Genomic DNA, 18753 nt, shown 5'->3' with positions numbered 1-18753 from the left:
TGACTGGCAGCTAGCTAGCTAGCTAGCTAGCTTAGACAGCTGTGTTTAAAACAATGTCAACTCGCACAAAACTGTTTGAGCAAAAGTCAAAGTCAGGGTTTGAGTCGAATGTTGTTTTCCGCACAGAACCCGGCGGCTCCCAATTGAACACTGACGCTTCCACACATTGATAACTTTTGGCTTCGATTTCCAAGACGCCATTGCTGACTACGATAGGTCAAAACATTAGGTACTTCTAATCGAAACCATCGATCAGACCACTTGTCATAAAAACTAGGGCATTTTTTAGACGTATTGTATCATTTAAGTATGCACGCATCTAGCAAATTCATACGCATTAATTTAACATGAATACAGACAGTTTTCATCAGTTTAAAAGAGTTGCAAGGTTGAATGACAAAAGTGAGCTGAGCGTTTCTCAGTGTTGTCAACAAATCGAATTTCATGTTGTCAATCCATTTTTGTCGCGTCCCATGACTTGGACTCCCTTCATAAATATGAAAACAAAACACCAGTCGCCACAAAACCCTGCTTTTGACATCTGAGTGAGGATCATCCTGCCAATGTAGATTTTCAGTCGTATGTGTTGACTTGATGCGTTCAATGATCAGCTACAGGGAACACCAAATTGTATTTATGCATGCATGAAAATATTTTGAACTTTGAAAAAAAATACACTTAGTTGAAGCTTCCTTCAAGTACGTTTGAGTCGCCCTCGTCATGAAAGAGCTGAATTATCCACCTGCAGCAGCCCCAAAATGTCGTCTCATTTATTACATTCATTTGACAACATAAATGAAAAAGGAACATATCACTTAAAAATGTCAAACATAGATTGATAAAATAATTGTTGACAAAAATATTTGTCACCTGCTGAATGTGAATTTTGCCCGTGAACCTCAGCGTACGTCGTCGTCATGGCAGCAAATGTCTTCATCTTCTGTGATCTGACGATCTTTCTTCGAAGCGGTTTGATATCAGCAATTCCGTTGCCGATATCAGGAATTGACGAGTGGCTGTCGGCTGCTGAAATGATCGAATCTGAAAAAATTGGGGGGAAAAAATAGATTCTGCTTTTCGTAACTTTCGTGGAGATAACATCAGAGCGTGACATGTATTTGTGTCCTGAATTTTTATGATTATAAAAATAAAACGTGGCGGGGCTCGGTTGTTGAATTTTTAAGTTACGTCTCAGTTCAAGCAATTTGTCAAGGAATAGGACGTAAAAATTGTTTCCAATGCGGGTTTGAGTGCGCGTAGTTTTGGCGATAACCGTTGAACTGATAGTTTTCTCGTTTGGTTTCAGTACTTGCAGAACTGATTTGGGCCAATGTGTCAAGCAAGTGGAATGGAGATGAAATGCACAAGACGCCCAGAAGGTGGCAGCACTCCTCAGAACCTCCTGCCGGCATGTCACAGAGACAAAGAGAGAGAGCGAGAGAGAGAGAGAGAGAGAGAGAGGTAGCCATCAATCTTATCTCCAATGACGAACTTGTCGTTCGTCTGATCCGAAATGACGTTAAAGATATACCGAGGAATCGCTGTCGTTTGTGACTAGTTGTCGTACGTTCCACATTTGCCTTTCGAGATAGTGTGCTGGAGGCGATGCGCGATGTCACGTGACACCACAAGGGGGAGCGTTAGTGCGCCCACCCAGCTGCGGTCTTTCTGAACTCGGAATTTGAAAACACAATAAAGCAGCAAGAACGTGATCAAGCGATTTTTAAATCACAGTGATGTGGAACAAGTTAGTTGAAAAAAAAGTATTTTTAATGTTATTTAGAAGCTTATTTTCAAAATGTTTTCTTTTTTTAAACAACATATTTCATCACATTCTGAATGCTTTTTTTTTTTAATATCAAGCTCTAACAAGTTATTCAAAAAATAAAAAATATTAAAATAATAGTTATTATAACCTATATATTTTTTCAGAACTTTTATTATATATTTTTTACATGACTTCCACGATCCTTGTGAGGATAACCGGCTTGGAAAATGGACTTTGTCGTTTACAAAAATGTTCAGAAATGTGCCATATTTTTTTTTTTTAAATATTGATGTGAACCAAATATTTTTCAAATTACACGTTTAAAAATGTATGTCACATTTCCTAACATTTCTAATGAACCTCATTGTATAAATATAAAAATATGATGTATAGTTAAAAATCCCTCCAAAACGACTTTACTCTGAAAATTGTTATTGTTGGAAAATATAATGTTTTTTTTTTTTACTAACTAATCCACATCAGTTTGATTTCACCGGTAAAGTCCAAATTGACGATGACCGCTGGGATTGGCTTCAGCATTCCCGTGACCCTCGTGAGGATAAGCAGCTCAGAAATCGTATGGGTGTTGGCACTTCAAATAAAAAGAGTAAAATCCATGAAAATGAAAAAATATGAGACGCTTGACTTCCCTTTACTGCAAGAAGTGGATGGCGAAGGATGAAAGGAGGCTGCGCTCAGCGAATGTTCAGGAAGCCCCGCATCATTTTTAATGTCACATTTCTGAATGTTTTTAAAACGATATCCACGCGGATCTGAAATTCGTCTGTCGTATTCTTCTGTGAGTTGTTAGATTATCATCTCCCAATTCATTTTATAATTGTTATCAGATTATTGTAGTATTTTTTTTTAACTACTTAACTTAGAACTTAACATTTCTCGGTATGTTTTTTCAATGATGTCAACGTGTATCAAGTTATTTCACAAAAATAGACACTATTTTAAAAATACTCTAACTTAAGTTATTGAATGCATATTTTCTTCTTGGAAACTCTTAACTATTTTTGACACAACTGTGTCTACATCATCAAGGAAAGACATGTCCGGAAAGTTGCCATTTTTAAAAAATGTATGCGGACCAAATATATATTAAAGTACAAATTTAAATTGCATGTTAAAAACGTCAAATTTTTCTACATGTCTACCTAACATCAATGTGAACCAAGATTTTTAAAAGTAATGAGTCTGGATATTTTTCAAATGTTGAATGCATATTATTTAAACAACTCGGCCCATTTTGCTCTCATTTAAAAACACTTGTCCAGAACTGTGATTTTTTTGTTTTTTGTTTTTTTTGTTAAATGACATTGATGTGGGCAGAATTATTGAAAATAAATCAATCTAAGTTTCATTGTTTTTAAAATAACTGTTAAAATCTAAATAAATTGGTCCACATTTTGTTGTTTAAAAATATTGAGCATATTTCTGGACATGTTTTAAACTGCTTTGACTGAGTTATTTAAAACATGCAAATGTTTTGAAAAGAACATTCAAAGTCCAGTTTATGTATTTTGGGATCGACTTGGTCCACATCAATGTCATTTGCAAACGTGTGCCAAGTGATCAAAAAGACGTGAAATCGTGTAAATCAAAAACTTTTTCAAAGACCGACTTCAGTGCTTGTCTTGTGTTTTCTCTGACAGACGTCGGACGGGTTCGTGCGCTCACGTCCGCTCCGCCGCCGTCGCGCTCGACACTTCAGCGGCTCCCGAATGTCGTCGGCGATCTTGCGTCCGACTTGAGTTCGTTCATCCCTAAAATGTCATCGCAACTTTTACTGCCCAATAAATGATTCAACTGGACTCGTGTTTTCGTCCTGAGTCTGGCCCGTCCGTCTTCATTTGGAGCCTTTCGGGCATCGCGGACGGCTCTTCAAAAGCCGCTTTGAGTCTCGAGGTAAGAGTTGCGCAGCGTCCACTTCGGTGAACGCCAGTGGATCGTTGGTTCCTCTCTGGCTCCACGTGAGCAAAACTACAGAACTTTGCAAAGTCTTGTCGTTTTGAGTCACGTGGAGCCACAGAGGACCAACAGAACACTGCCGGTCCCAGTTTCTGATTGTTTCACTCAATCTCCACATGAGCAAAGCTACAAGAATTTTCAAAGTTCTGTCGTTTTGCATCACGTGGAGCCAGAGAGGACCAACGGAACACTGCCGGTCCCAGTTTCTGACTGGTCCCTTCTATCTGATGCAAAACTACAGGACTTCTTGGAGCTTTGCTCAGGTGGGGATAGAGGGGACCAGTCATAAACTGGGACCGGCAGTGTTCCGTTGGTCCTCTCTGGCTCCACGTGTCTCAAAACTACAAGACTCTGCAAAGTTCTGTAGTTTTGCTCATGTGGAGATCGAGTGAAACAATCAGAAACTGGCGTTCACTGGAGTGACCGATGTGCAATTTAGGCCTCAGGACTCCGAAACAGCTTTTTAAAAGCCGTCTTCAAACCGACCAATCAGAGCAGGGGGGTGTGCCCACGTCGACCAATCAAAACGCTCAAATTTGCATAACCACGCCCACTTTAGCACATTTTCTTCGTTTTGACCAATCAGAATGCTCGGATTTGCATATACCCGCCCACTTTTTCGACCAATCACAGCCTTGTATGCCAATTGCGTCAGCCAATCACAAAGCTTTATTCCAGGCCTCATTTTTGGCAAAAATCCCCACCCCAAAAAAAAAAAAATTTGAAAAAAAAATTTTGAAAAAAATTTTGAAAAAAAAATTTTGAAAAAAAAATTTTGAAAAAAAAATTTTGAAAAAAAAATTTTGAAAAAATTTTTTTGAAAAGTTTGGAAAAATAAATTCGAAATATTTGGGGGAAGTAAAACAAAAAAAATTCAATTTTTTTGTGGTGTTTGAAGAATGAGAAAAGTTTAAAGTTGTAATCTGTTTTTATTATGTTTGCAGAGTAGATGTTAAGCAACAGACATGAAATCACAAAGTAAACCAAGACGAAGTCTGACGACATCAAGAAGTCTCCTCGTCGCCGCCCGGTGAAGTGGTCGGCCGTTGGGACGAGAGCTTGGACCGGTGTCCGGACCCAAGACAAACATCAGTGAGTCCAAAGTTAGGTCAAACTTTTGTGCAGCAAATCATCTTTGACGTGAAACCTTCCAGCGAGGAAGACTGGCGACTTGTTTTCTGGGCCTTTGAGGACTGACTGATGGCTGAGTGACCGGGAAGCCGATCGGGTTCCTCAGCAACTCTGGAAGGAGGAAGAATAAAATCAATCACATGAGACGTTTCGAAGAGTCGAGCATCCAGGGGTCAAAGGTCTCAGGCAGCTCAAGATTTGGTTTCAGCACCTTGTGGATGACAGGAAAAGAAAAACTTGTGTGCAGTTCTGCAGCGTTTTACCTCAGAAGACTGATGGCGCCATTTGCACGACGACTGGAAAGATGAACGGCAGAAGGAAGCAGGTTGAGCGGACCAAGAGGAACCTTTTTCGGATCAAAGTGCTTCAGAGGACCCATCGCTGGACTGGATGCACGAGACCTGAACACCAGAGGAGGACCGGGGAAAACGGTCAAGCTGATGCTTTGTAAGTTTCTTACCACATGTCAAAGATGAAGGTGGCGTTGAGGACCTTCTGCACATTTCGAACTCTTTGCCCAGCAGGTGCAGGGTCTTGGTGGCAGTCCCGATGACACTTTGACTGGAAGGTGATCTGCATGTGGAGTCAAAACAGAAAAAGGTCAGGGCGCTTCAATTTGCCGAGCTGATTTGTAAGTTTAGGTTACCTCCTGGTGATAGCGATGCCATCTTTCCGCCACATACACAGATAAGGACTTGGATTCAGCCACTCTGCCAAAAAGGCTCAAACCCTGAAGCAAAGTGACTTCAGGAGATGACTAGGATCAGGTTCTCCAGCGCCACCTGGTGGACAAACAGACTGGCGCCTCCTGCTTGAACAGTCTTCCTATCAAACAGACCTTCAGAGTGGACTGGCGGCGCAGAGATTTCTCCGGGAGACCTGAACACAAGATATGACCGCGGAACCAGTCAAGTTGCTGTTTTTGAAGTTTGTGAGCTTGCGTCAACATTCAAGATGGCGCCGTTGACCTGCCTATTCATGTGAATTTCTTCTTTTGCACAGTCGGTGCAGGATCTTGGTGGCAGTCCCGATGGCACTTGGACCGGAAGGTGATCTGCATGTGGAGTCAAAGAAAAATTTTAATTTTTAAATTTGCTGTGGTTGTGTTAAGCAAAAAGTCACCTCAACATGTTGGACAGGAAGTTGACCATCACTCCACATTTCTGCCACCTACAATAACAAATGGCAAATTCAGTCATCTGTTCCCCCCCCCCCACCCACCCCAACAGGTTCAAGACTTGGAGGTCGACGGTCGGGTTCTCCTGTGCCACCTGACAGACTTTGACTTCAAGAACATTCAAATGTCCAGGTAAAATCTTGAGGGTTTTTGCTGGAGCACATCTCCGAGTGCAACTTTGGGGGAACTGCAGAAGAGAAAAAGATTTGACAAAACAATGTTAAGCTACTTATTTGTTGTGTTTGTTCTGACCTGCTTTGTTACCTCAAGTTGACGCCAGGTTTCCGCCACCTACAGCGACAAACTGTAAATTCGGTCTGTTTTCCAACAGGTTCCAGGCTTTGAGATTGACTTCACCAGCTGAGCCACGATCAGGTTCTCCAGGGATTCTTCAGCACCACCCGGTGGACGTTGGTAGCAAGAACATCCAAGTGTCCAGGAGCAAAAAGGTCAAGACCTTGTTCTGGCTGGAGTGCGACTTTGGGGTAACTGCAGAAGAGAAAAGATGTTAAGCTGCTCAATTGCTGTTGGGAGGGTTTTGTTTCTTATAGCCACCATCTCGTTCCTCAGGTCCCCGTGACTGCAGAACTGCTGACCAAGAGACCTAAACAAGAGATGGACCAGTCAAGTTGCTTTCTAGTAAGTTCATCACCATGTGTCAACAAATACGAAGGCAGCGTTGAGGACCTTCTGCATGTTCAGTTTTGTTTTTGCCCAGCAGGTGCAGGATCTTGGTGGCCAAGTCCCCAATGGCACCTGCAACGGAAGCAAAAAGAAACTCCAGGTGAGGAGTCTCCAAACTGGAATTTGTTGCATGTATGACCCTGTTGGACCAGGAAGTTGACCATGATGCCACATTTTCTACCACCTCCAACAACAAATTGATTCATCCGTTTTTTCCCCCAACAGGTCCAAGCCTGGAGAGTGCAATGTCAAAGACAACCATTTTGGCTTTTGGCTTGTTCCTCAGCTCTCCATTAAGTCGAGGGGGTCACGACTGCAGATGGAGGGGAAAAAAAAAAAAAAAAAAAAGCCCGCTGGAAAGTCAACCTGGGCGTCCTTCCCCTCCTTCGGTGGTTTCCGTGTCTTCTTCCTGGGGTGACACAAAAGCGCCGCAACATGAAAGGTTAACGGCAAGATTTGGTGCTGCCGTCGAGTGCGCGTTCCCACCTGAACCGTGAGGACGTCTCAGTTGGAGGCCGCCTGGTCAGCTCATCCTGAAGCAAAGGAAACTTTTTTCCCTCCCCAGCGAGGATGGCGGCGCCTGAAAAACACGACATGGTTCGCGGTCAACGTCTAAATTCAGCCCCACGAGCCCGGTTGAAAATCGAGAGAGGCGTTTCGCAGCAGGCCCACCAAAGTCCCAAAAGGCCCCCCACCAAACGTCACAGCGAGTCAGCCATTTTGTTGAAGATTTGAACCTGCGTTCAGAAATGAAAATTAACAGTGAACACAAATGGAACGACTTTATTCAGTTGAATAAAGGATATGCTGTACAGCCAGTCAAGAATTCAGTCAAGTCGGACGTTCAGTTGAAGATTCAAGCCTGCAAACAAAATGAGACATGATTAATTCATATGAAATGGAAAAAAAAACACCAATTTCAAGCTGTGCACCTGTGGACGAAAAAAAAAAACATATATTAGCATTAATCGCATTTAATTGTGAATGTGTCCAAGTTGTGTACTTACTTGGTGCAAAACGGCCGTTTTATCCAAATGCTGAAAAAGTTTGAGACGTTTCTTTCATTAATTAAGCGCCAATCGTTCAAAGTACTAAAATTACCCCCCCCCCCCCGCGCCCTCCTTATTATTACAGAGTTGACTTACTTTGTAGATGCAGTTATGCGCCGAATAAAACGAGTTGTGTTGCCGTTGAAACTCGCAGGAGACGTTCAAAGCCTCCGGTCGGAGCTAGCACGGCTAGCAAGGTGTTAGCATCCTGAAAAGAGCCAATTTGCGGTCATTTGGCTCGCTTTGAAATGTTCAAAGTGGGCAAAAGGCAGCGAATTTTTTGCAAGGTTGAAGGAGGAGGCAGTGCGAGGACTTAGTTACCTTGTCGTCGATGTTGCGGAAAGGGGCGACGGGACGCCGGCCAAAGAGGACGAGCTCTCATTTGGCCCGACTTAAATAGGTTGGCGGCGGTGACGTCATTATTAATCGGAGGTAAAAAAAGAAAAAAAAAAAAAAGCTTTGATTTCACACAAGAAAGTCGAGAAATCTGCGCTGCGTTGAAAAAGATGCGCGTTAAATGCTTACGTTGGGCAAATAAACCAGAGCGGAATCGAACCCGAGTCGTCTGAATCATAGCTGAAGTACTACTGCACTAGACTACTTCAATGTTCCCGAATATTGCACCATATTGGTATTTGTCATAATGTCGGCAAGCCGTGGCGACCATCGATGACTGATCTTTGCGATGTATACAAACAGACGACCTGCACAATTTGGCCAAAACTGGTCTAAAGGTTTGTTTCCCTGCCTGGCGCACGGGAGATCCGGGTTCGATCCCCCCTTTATGTTTGTATGGCCGTGAACATACTTCGATGAGTGCAGGCGACGGTGGGGATTGAACCCGGGTCACCAAAACCGGAGGCAAAGTTTTAGAGCACTCGACCATTTCGGATAGAAAAACGCCAAATTTTTTGGTCATCCTTATCGTTCACAAAAACCGCTGCGGCCTCTTCCATACAAAGCAGACCACATGATCAGGTTCCGTCGGGTCCAAAATGGTCTCATGCGTAGTGTCAGTGACTGGAGTCCCGGCGATCCTGGTTCGATTCTTCCTTTGGTCCAGATTTATTTCCCTCCCTGGTATTTGTAAAGACCTGGACTTCGCAGCCAGGCTCGAACCCGGGACGCCCACACCGGAGGTAAAGTTTTAGACCATTCGGCCATCTTGGCTGATTCCGGGCAATTTTTCTGGTTGTATTCATCGGTTCGGGGGACCGTTACCGGATATTTGAGATAAATTTACCCGGATCATCAGTCCTCTGCACCTGGAAAACAGCTCAAGAGTTAAGACACTGGCAACAGTCTTGGCCGTGCAGGTTCGAGTCTTCCTTTGTCCCACATTTATTTCCCTCCATGATATTTGATTTAAAGTCGTGGAATTCTGACCGAGAATCGAACCCGGGTCTCCCGAACCACAGGCCAAGTCTTATACCATTGGGCCATTTGGCCTGGAACTCGGCGGCGATTATTTGTGGCGTCTTTCTCTCAGAACCACCGGGCCGCTCCAAAGTCAGCTCCCGGCGACGGTCCCGGTGCCAAACGGTGTCACAATGATGGAAAAAAAAATGACCATTCATGTGATATTCGACATGTTGCGTGTACAGTCAAATTGTTCAATTGATGATCGATGGCGACGTTTGGCATCACTGAAGGATTTATGGACTGCGAGCCGGCGCGACGGTCCGAGCGCCCCCCCCGTGCCGAAAAGTCTCCTTTGCGATTCATGGTCAAAAACGGACGAGATCGGCTACATGAAAAAAATGAATTTTTCACTTCTCGGCTTTTGTGCTCGGTCGGCTGGCTCGCGAGGACGTCCGCGTCATAATTCGGCGTCCGGGACACTGAAAAAGTTTGATTTCGATGCCAACATTTTGACACAATATTGGAGAAATGGTTTGGCTTTTAAAACGTGCTTTTCAAGTCATTTCATTTGAGTTCGGAAAGACGCGTCAACGTCGAAAAGCATTTGACGGACGCTTCGAAGGTGACAATGATGCTCAGAGACGTTTTGAAACTTTGCCCAAAATTATCATCGAGTCATTTCAACGAGGATTTTGGGGACATCTCGACCGGAAAAGGCCGCCTTGTCGTCACGGCGACGAGTCCGCGCGTCCCATCCCTGGACGGCTGCGCATGTTCTCGCGACAACAGGCAAAAGAAAACCCTGGAGCCAAAACTTGTCTTTGGACAACTTTTATTTCATCAAACATGTGCTGCATAATATATTCCCCCCAAAAAATGTTTCATCTTTGTTTGGCAATGAACAATTGGACCAAATGTCGCTCATCGTGTCTTCCATTTTTCTGGAGCCTCCATTAAAGTGCTGGCAAGCGTGATCATCAACGCGTCCGTTAAATAATTGATTATGAACAGAAACTGGAAAAGTGGCAGAAATGGGGAAAATGACATTGCATCCGCACGAGGAGCATAAACATATTCACATCAATCTGCATAATGCACAAAAAAAAATCATAAATTGTAAGGCACCAAAATTGTAGTGAGCGCTGAAGCCGCGTGACACCGTACATAACTTCCGGCGCGTCGCACGTACGCGCTGCGTACGGCTCGGCCTCTAGAAGGCGAACCTGCGCTCGGCGGCGTGGCCCGCCTTGTCCAGGTTGGGGTTGCAGGCGAACTGGATCATGGGCGGCGGGCCGCACATCAGCACCAGGGTGTCGGCGGACGGCGGCGGGAGATGCTCGCGCACCATCGCCTCGCTGATGAAGCCCTCGCTGTACTCCCAGCCTGGCGCGTGCGCACGTTGTTGAAAAAGTCACATTAGCAAACATACTTTATAGGCGTTGCGAAAAGCGAAACGTTCCGGAACCAAAGCGCGTTTTCCCATTACAATGAATGGAAAATTAAATAATGGGTTCCAAGCCTAAATTTTTTTTTGAAGCTTTTCCTGATAATAAACTGCATAGTAGAAATACATGTAGAAATTAAATACTTTATATAATTAAATCATTTAAGTTTTTTATTTTTTTGGCTGAAAATGTATGCTTTAGCCTAGTAGAGTACGCTTGGCTGGGAGTGCATTGCCATACCTGTAGGGACTCGGCCCCCAGCCTTGTAAACTTTTTTTTTTAATTAATAAAAATGCAGAATAACTTGAAACAAGCAATAATGAGGGGGGGGCAGACAAGTTGTTTCTTTATAATGCACAGAAAGTATGTAATGTACAAAAAAAAAAAAAAAAAAACTTGCAACCAGAGGTTGGGTTCATGGAACAAAAAAAAAAAAAAAAAAAATCAACGCAAAACAACAGTTTCAAATGTCTTCGGTGGGGGTGACGCCGTTTCCGGGTTTTTTTTTTTCGGGGGTGCGTTCGAAAGCACGAAAAGAAATCGTCACGGGTCAGCCGGTCGAATGCTGATTTTCGTTGGAAAACCGAAGCAAAAAAAACAAACAAAAAAAAGAATCTGAAACTTTTTGTCGGAAAACAGAGCGAGGTAGCAGCGTGTGTACTGTGAAAAAGTTTGCGCGGGACAAGCGGAAGCGTCGCCCCGCACGTGTGAGAACATACCGGCAGGCGCTCTGTCCACAGTGAACCACAGCTTGAAGCGCTCGGGGTTGTTCACTTGAATCTCCTCCAGCTCGGGCCTCAGCAGGATGTCCTTCTCCGTCTGGGAGGGGGCACGACAACACGTGACGAAGACGACCGCGATGGGCGGCCGGCGTCCGACTGACCTGGTTGGCGAAAAGCAGGTGGCACACGGTCGGGTCCTGCGGGTCCTTCACGACGGCCGTGATGATCTGCAGCATGGGCGTGACGCCTGGCGACAAAAACCATCGCAGCCATCACAAAAGATCATCGAGGCAAACGCGGGCCACGTCGGACACGTTACCCGTCCCGCCCGCGATCATGCCCACGTGTTTGGCCGTCCTGGTCTCGGCCGGAGACTTCTTGTCGGGCTGAACGGCAAAAACGCCTGCACGGGGAAAAACACACATTTCCTTTGTTCCAATCAAGTCAGGTCAAATCAAATCACCCACATTTTTTTTTAGCTTGTTTTGTCGCCACAATAATGAGATTGAAAATTCGAGGTCAAAAGGTTAACATCGCTTTTTTTTTTTTGTGGCACGCCGGATCAGCAGTCTGCATGTTCTCCCCGTGCCTGCGTGGCTTTTCTCTGGGTGGGCACTCCCGTTTCCTCCCACATCCCAAAAACAAAAACATGCGACATTAATTGGACACCCAAATTGCGCCTGGGTGTGATTGTCTCCTTGTGCCCTGCGATTGGCTGGCGACCGGTTCAGGGTGAGTAGCGCCACTCTCCGCGACCCTTGTGAGGATAAGCAGCGAAGCAAATGGCTGGATGGAAGTATTGCTTCCGATACCAATAAAATTTGAAACCTACATTTTTAGCAAATATGTCAATCATTGTCGATCGTTTTTGGAACATTTGTTGCAAGGTGCCTTGAGGTGGTATCATTTTTCTTCTTTTTTTTGACTACTATGATTATTGTTATCATTTTCCCTTTAAGGTTAATTTCTTTGCTCACTTGCGGGTACGAACGTGGTCTAGGATGACTTACGAGATGAGAGAAACACTCCTATTCTGTCATTTATGTAAGTATTAATATCCCACTGTGAATGAATGTAAATTATCCATCCATCCATTTTCTTAGCTGCTTATCCTCACGAGGGTCGCGGGGAGTGCCGGAGCCCATCCCAGCTGTCAACGGGCAGGAGGCGGGGCACACCCTGAACTGGTCGCCGGCCAATCGCAGGGCACACGGAGACAAACAGCCGCACTCACAATCACACCTTGGGGCAATTTAGCGTCCAATTAATGTTGCGCGTTTTTGGGATGTGGGAGGAAACGGGAGTGCCCACCCGGAGAAAAGCCACGCAGGCACGGGGAGGACATGCAAATTCCACACAGGCGGGTCCGGGATCGGACCCGGGACCTCGGAACTGTGAGGCCAACGCTTTTACCAGCTGCGTCCACCGTGCCGCCTGGATGTAAATTAATTGTCTTCTATTTTCTTTCCGTTTGTCTCTAAAAGCGTGGGAAAAATAATTATATATATTAAAGACAAACAAACAAACAAAGAAAAAAAAAAGGTTAACGTCCATTTCCTTCGAATTGCAAAGCAAACCGTTTTGGGTAAAAAAAAATCCCGAGCCCATTTCCCTTCTGACAGAACCGAGTCAGGTTTGTCTTTTCCAGATGTTGGTTCACCTTTGCCCCGGTAGACGAGGAGCCCGCTGGGCCCCCTGAAGTCAGGTACCGACCCATCTTGCCGCCTTCCGGGAATTCGGGATGGCACGTCTTTGAAGTCAACCTTCGAGGGGAATCGGACGATTTGTCACCGAATCATCAAGCGGGACCAGCCGGACTGGCGTTCCCACCTTGATGACCAGGTCCACGTAGCCCTCGTCGTCGTCGTCGTCGCTGGACGTGGGCGCGTACGGGCGCGCCACCAGCTTGCCGTCGATTTTGGCCGACAGGTAATGTCGAAGATGAAGGCGGCGTTGAGGACCTTCTGTACGGAAGAACTTTTTTGCTCAATAGGTGCAGGATCTTGGTGGCCGAGTCCCCTTTGACACTTGAACCGGAAGCTGACCTGCGAGTGGAATTAAAAAGGAAAAAGCAGGTGAGGAGTCTTTCCAGTGATTCTTTAGGGCCACCTGGTGGCTCGGGGCTTTCAACCCGGGTCACGTTTTTGTGTTCTTATTTTGTGGTGTTCGTTCTTCTTCTGCGGTGTTCATTTTGGGCGGTATCAAACTAGCTTTATAGTTTGGTAGCGCCACCAACTGGACAAAAGTGCGACTCTAGACAACAACAACAAAAAAAATCTCCCAAATAAATAAATACAGTACAGTACACAAATCTACGCTTTGCTTGCCGTTTCCCCGACACCGAAAAGTCTTCGTGCTTGTCGTATTTCTTGAATTTTTGCCTTTCGTGTCCACAAAAACAAACGTTTTCTTCTTCTTCTTCGGTAAAAAGCTCCAATCATCATTTGTGAATTTACAATCCATCCGTGCCACGATATCAGTGGTCATGTAAATTTGCAGAAATAAAGTGATAAACTATCACAAATCCAGTCAATATTAATATAGGGACAAGAAACGGCCAAACTTTGGGACCGAATTGCCTGCAGCAACTTTTGTTCAACACTAGAGGGAGACCGTTCCCAGCTTTATGGACAGAATACACGCAGCTGGCCCAAAGTGGACACTCGATACACTTTTTAAACTACTGTCATTCATTTAAAAAAAAAAAAAAAAAGGAAGACGAGGTAAATAAACTGATCGACTAAATATTCCGATTATTATTTCTCATTTTTGTCAGTGAGCTTTTCGTCTGGATGACCAGCAGGGACAGATCTGTCCGCTAGAGGGCCACATTTCACTTCATTCTAAAGCTATTTCATTAGTCAAATTCGTGACAAATATTCAAACTCCATACAAAACGAGTTTTTTTTTTTTTTTTAACATGGATGCACGATATGTCAAGTTTTTAATAAAACAATTTCAGTCGTGGGCTCATCATAGGAAGTGAATTTCAAATTTGAATCAAAGATGTTTCTGGATCAGGGTGTGGGTGGATGCTATCGGGCGAACGTCAGCGAGGTTGGACTTCATTTTAATATTTTTTAAACCCCCCCCCCCCCCCCCCGCGCAGGTGTTGCAGCTCATGCAGACCAAATGGGGGCTGCTGGTGGCGCAGCAGATGCTATCGGCGTTTGGTCCCAAAACACTTTGCCGTTCACATGTTTCTCCTCGGGTCGGGTTTGGGTCTGTTTTCACACTTGCGAGGCAGTCACGACTTGTGCAATCGGACTTTCGAGTAGAACTCAACTTGCACACAGATGTGTGTGCGCGCGTGAGTCAGGCTAAGAGGCATGCGTTGATGTGCCACGCGATGCCTGTGAATCACTCGTAATGTTTTTCTGGCTGCGTGTCTGGCGGGCCTTCGTGTCGGTACACGCCAACTCGTCCTCCCCCCTCTCCACAAACATTTTTTTGCGTCGCGTTAACGGACGATTAAATGTACGTTTGACACCTCTCGGGCGTTTCCTTCCATTCACTTTGAATTGCGAAGGCCCGCTTTTGATCCTGCTTGACCCAGCTGGGGAAAAATGGACCAATGGTCTTATGTTTTTTTTTTTTTTTTGTCAAAAAGAAATCCATCCATTTTCTGAGCCACTGATCCTCACAAGGGCCTGTCCCAGCTATCTCGTGAGAGGGGGGGGGGGGTACACCCTGGACTGGTTCCCGGCCAAGCGCAGATTAAAACTAAAAACGAGTGGTTGCAGATTTCTCGGGATTGTTGAAAAAACAAAGGACAAGTGTCACGATTTTGTTTCTCCTGACCAAGCCTTTTCGAGTACGACTATCTCAAGAGCTCTGCAAGACCTCAAGGTGCTGTCCTGAGGGTCCTCAAGTTTGGTTCATTTCACTCATCTGGTTGAGTCAGGTTCTCATTTGCCATTCTAAGCACAGAACGCGGACACGTGCGGGAAATTAAATCCATATATGTCAGGGCCCAGCCAGAACCCAAAGATCTGTCTTCCGGGTCATCTAACGTTAAAGCCAAAGGCGCCGTTGACTCCGGTGCCGCTCTCCAAAGGCATCGGCTGCAATTTGGACAGCGAGCGCCCCGATGTGGATTTTGGCTCGCCGTCTTGAAAAAAAGTGAGCGTGTATGACATCAGGCCCGAAGTAATAATCATCAGCCGGTGGCTCGACGTCAACACGGACGGGCCTTCCCTGTTCTGGCTTGCTCTCAAGCTCCACAAACATTCCTCATGCGTGAATGTTGTGTTGCGTTTCGGTGCAATCAAGTAAATAGCGCACGGTCGCTCCTGGAGGTGGGGGCGGGGGGGGGGGGGGGGGACATATTCCCGGGCGACGAGGAGTTCTCGTCTTCAGCCTTCACCTTCATCGGGCTTCCAGCTGGCGGGATCGACTCGCCGATCCGCAACCAACGGTTGTCAAGTTTTTACAGGAAAAACACAAGCACGTCCCTTCGACTGCCTTTTCCTTCACATTTGTCAACATAAAAATGCAACTTTTTTTTTGCGGGGGGGGGGGGGGAACTGATTTATTGTCAATTTTCAGTTGAAAAACGACAACAACTGCAATCTTTAAAAAAAAAAAAAAAATCGTTCCTAAAAATCGTTCTCAGGTTCCGACAAATAGGACAACTCTAGTAAGTGTACAATAACTTTGTGGGAAACATAATTCCATTTTAATTTACATTTTCCTTGAAAAAAATGTGATAATGTGAAAGGATCTCAATTTTCTTTTGTTCCCATACAATCAAACGTCATTCTTGTGAAATTAATCCCACTCCCCCCACCAAAACAAATACTATTCTTTTTAAGAGTTCAACCCCCCGCCAAAATAATTGTGACGGTGTCTTTCCACCGCTGCCGAGTGTCTCGGAGGAGAAAGGAAGGGTGTGTGTGTGTGGTTTTTTTTTTTTTTTGGGGGGGGGGGGGGTGTTACCCCACAGGCCCGCGGGGAGCCAGTGGCGGCGCAAGAATGCCGACGGGACAAAAGGCCGTCGCCGGCTTGGATGGCGGCACAAGCGGCCCATTGTGCGCTTACGGCCACGCACGCAACGACAATAACAACAATGCAAAATACAGCAAAGTACCATATGGGGAAACGCTTTCTCGCAACGTCGCCCGCGGGAGGGAGGTTCCTTTGGGGGGGGGGGGAGAAAGTTCTTGGCTGCCGTGTGTTGTTGTGTCTTCACACCAAGCGAGAAAGATTCCCAGCACGTGGACGTCATGGCAAAAGCAAACAAGACAACAGACAAGTGGCGAGGTCATTTGGAGAAAGAACATTTCTTCACTATGAAGTCATATCAGATCATTTGACATTTGACATTTCCCTTTGAACTGCACGATCTGGCTCAAAAGTTCTGGGTTCCCTTCCACAAGCTCATGCTGGGACTCTTGTTATCCTCCATCCAGTTTTGAAGGTCTTGGTCAACTGGCACCCAAGTTTTCACTTCCTGCCTGATGTCTTGAGATGGTGCCTTAATATCTCCATGTAATGTTCTTTCTTCATGATGACATCTACTTTATGAAGCGGTCTAGTTCCTGTTGCAGAAAAACAGAGCCACAACATGATGCTGCCACCTCCATGATTCACAGTTGGGACGGCGTTCTCAGGTCTACAAGCTTCCCCGTTTTCTCACATGATGCAATGTTGGTCGTTATGGCCAAACAGCTCCACAGGATTTATTTCTAGAAGTTAAGATCTTTGTCTTGGTGGCTTTTTTTTATGTTTCTTTAGGAGTAATGACTTCATTCTCGGTGCCGGACTCGTCTCACTGTGGGTAATGACAATGTCTTCAGCTTTAGTTCAAGGGTCGTTTTGCACATTTCAGACCAAAACATGTTCATCTCTGTGTCTCCTTCCTGAGCAGTGTGATGGCTCTACTTTCCCATGTTTATACTTGTGTATAATCTTTTGAATGGATGAATGTGGCACCTTCAAGCACCTGGAAACTGCACCCAAGGATGAGTCGAAATTCTCTGATTTCCTGGCTGATTTCTTTTGGTTTTCCCCGTGATTTCGAACAAGGAAGCAGAGCGTTTGAGGTGTGCTGTCAATTAACTCACAGTTTGTCAGTTAACCTATGAGGAGCTTCCATTTTTTAAACAAAAATAAAATCTACATTTTCATTGCATGAGCAATTATAATTTTAAAATGGTTCACTTTAGTAATACTTATATAAGATGAATCACATATTTGATGTATTTAAGGAAATATTATTTACATGTAAAATGATTTACAATACTTTCATTAGTATTATTTTAGTTATTTTATTCAAACCACAAATTTAATGAGATAAATGGAAAAAAAATACATCAGATTTTTTTTTTTAATTTTATTTTTCAAAATGTTTTAACATTTACAAAACCTAAATTTAGTATAAGTATACTTGAATTGTTTAACTATTTTGTTTGGACAAACTGATGAATAAAACAATGTATATGTAAAATAGTTTTACTATTTTAAAAAATATTTTACAATAAATCCATGAGCCAACTTAAATGATATACAGTAACGGTATACATTTAAAACCAAAACAAAACATGGCTGAATTAATTCAAATTTCAATAAAATACTGCTCATAAGCTATTGAATTTATTTTATATTTCATCATTAACTATTCAATTATTTGATTTAAATTTGAAATAAATTACATATTTTTATGAAAAAAAAAAAAGGTATGAGCTAAATGAATAAATGTAGACAAGGACTGGAATATTTACCTTGGGTCGTTCCCTTTTGCACGCGTCCAACCTGGTCCTGAACGGTCGTCGCGGGGCTTCAAATCTGCAAGCGGTCGCTGCACAAACAATCGAGGCGCGAGTCCGCTCACCTCCGGCCGTCACGCAGGTGAGCGCCCTCGGACGAGCCAAGAATGCGTCGGCGCCCCCTGGCCCAGCGCGTCGAAGCAGCCCAAACCCAAACAGCCCAGACGGTCGGCATTCTGCGCCGCCGCGCGGAGGCGGGCCGGCTCGGGCTGTTTTGGGAGCGACGGCGACGGGTCGGCTTCCCCCGGCCGCGAGAGAAAGATATTTTTGACCGACCCGTGTGAAGAATGTCAAGGCCTGGGCGACGACTGCTCCAAAACCAGATTAGAAGGCAAAAAAACAACACAAAAGACAGCAGCAACGATACAAAACCGTCGAGGAAAATACAGCTCGTTTGTGTATTCAGCAAATTTTGCCAGATGGCTTTAGTTTTGTGGTTATATATAATAATATTTTCATATCTAATATGAGAACGTTAGGCTAGCTTCAGATTTAAGTGGGGGGAAAAGAAGTTGAGTAAATTTAGCCAGCAAAGTTAGCCTAGTAGCTTCAATTTGCGCGGGTAATCTTAGCTAGGTAGCTTCTTTTTGAGCACGTTTGCATCAAATTGGGCAAGTGGCGTCAGTTTATGTGCAAAGTTAGCCAGTTAGCATATTAGCGGTTTGGGCATT

At 44.6% G+C, this 18753-nt stretch overlaps 1 protein-coding gene and 2 long non-coding RNA genes across 3 annotated transcripts; all 3 read right to left on the bottom strand.

Moving 5' to 3' along the window:
• Positions 1–5848: 5848 nt before the first annotated feature.
• Positions 5849–7403, bottom strand: LOC133493276 (uncharacterized). The gene is made up of 8 exons (XR_009792906.1): positions 7224–7403; positions 7104–7146; positions 6741–6809; positions 6609–6657; positions 6318–6542; positions 6148–6240; positions 5999–6046; positions 5849–5930 (listed from the first exon to the last, which is right to left on the bottom strand). It is a non-coding gene; the product is annotated as an uncharacterized LOC133493276 (long non-coding RNA).
• Positions 7404–9963: 2560 nt separating this feature from the next.
• Positions 9964–14761, bottom strand: LOC133493953 (NADH-cytochrome b5 reductase 3-like). The gene is made up of 7 exons (XM_061807956.1): positions 14728–14761; positions 13146–13300; positions 12976–13078; positions 11635–11718; positions 11477–11562; positions 11313–11412; positions 9964–10531 (listed from the first exon to the last, which is right to left on the bottom strand). The coding sequence occupies exons 1-7, from the start codon at positions 14759–14761 to the stop codon at positions 10359–10361; spliced, it is 735 nt and encodes a 244-aa protein (XP_061663940.1). The 3' UTR covers positions 9964–10358.
• Positions 14762–16594: 1833 nt separating this feature from the next.
• LOC133493277 (uncharacterized) lies at positions 16595–18417 on the bottom strand. Its single transcript, XR_009792907.1, has 3 exons — positions 18038–18417; positions 16954–17088; positions 16595–16855 (listed from the first exon to the last, which is right to left on the bottom strand). It is a non-coding gene; the product is annotated as an uncharacterized LOC133493277 (long non-coding RNA).
• Positions 18418–18753: the final 336 nt, after the last annotated feature.

Source organism: Syngnathoides biaculeatus, chromosome 20 (assembly GCF_019802595.1).
Source record: "Syngnathoides biaculeatus isolate LvHL_M chromosome 20, ASM1980259v1, whole genome shotgun sequence".
Classification (NCBI taxonomy): Eukaryota; Metazoa; Chordata; class Actinopteri; order Syngnathiformes; family Syngnathidae; genus Syngnathoides; species Syngnathoides biaculeatus.
Note: the sequence above shows the minus strand (reverse complement) of the source record. Positions and strands in the feature narration are given on the sequence as shown.

Excerpts from the sequence above, each read along its gene's own strand:
- LOC133493953 (XM_061807956.1), bottom strand. The coding sequence starts at position 14,761 with ATGTTTGTGGAGAGGGGGGAGGACGAGTTGGCGT. Across the intron at positions 11,413-11,476 it reads ACCTGCTTTTCGCCAACCAG|ACGGAGAAGGACATCCTGCT; the intron begins GTCAGTCGGACG and ends GCCCCCTCCCAG. Across the intron at positions 10,532-11,312 it reads TGTGGACAGAGCGCCTGCCG|GCTGGGAGTACAGCGAGGGC; the intron begins GTATGTTCTCAC and ends CGCACGCGCCAG.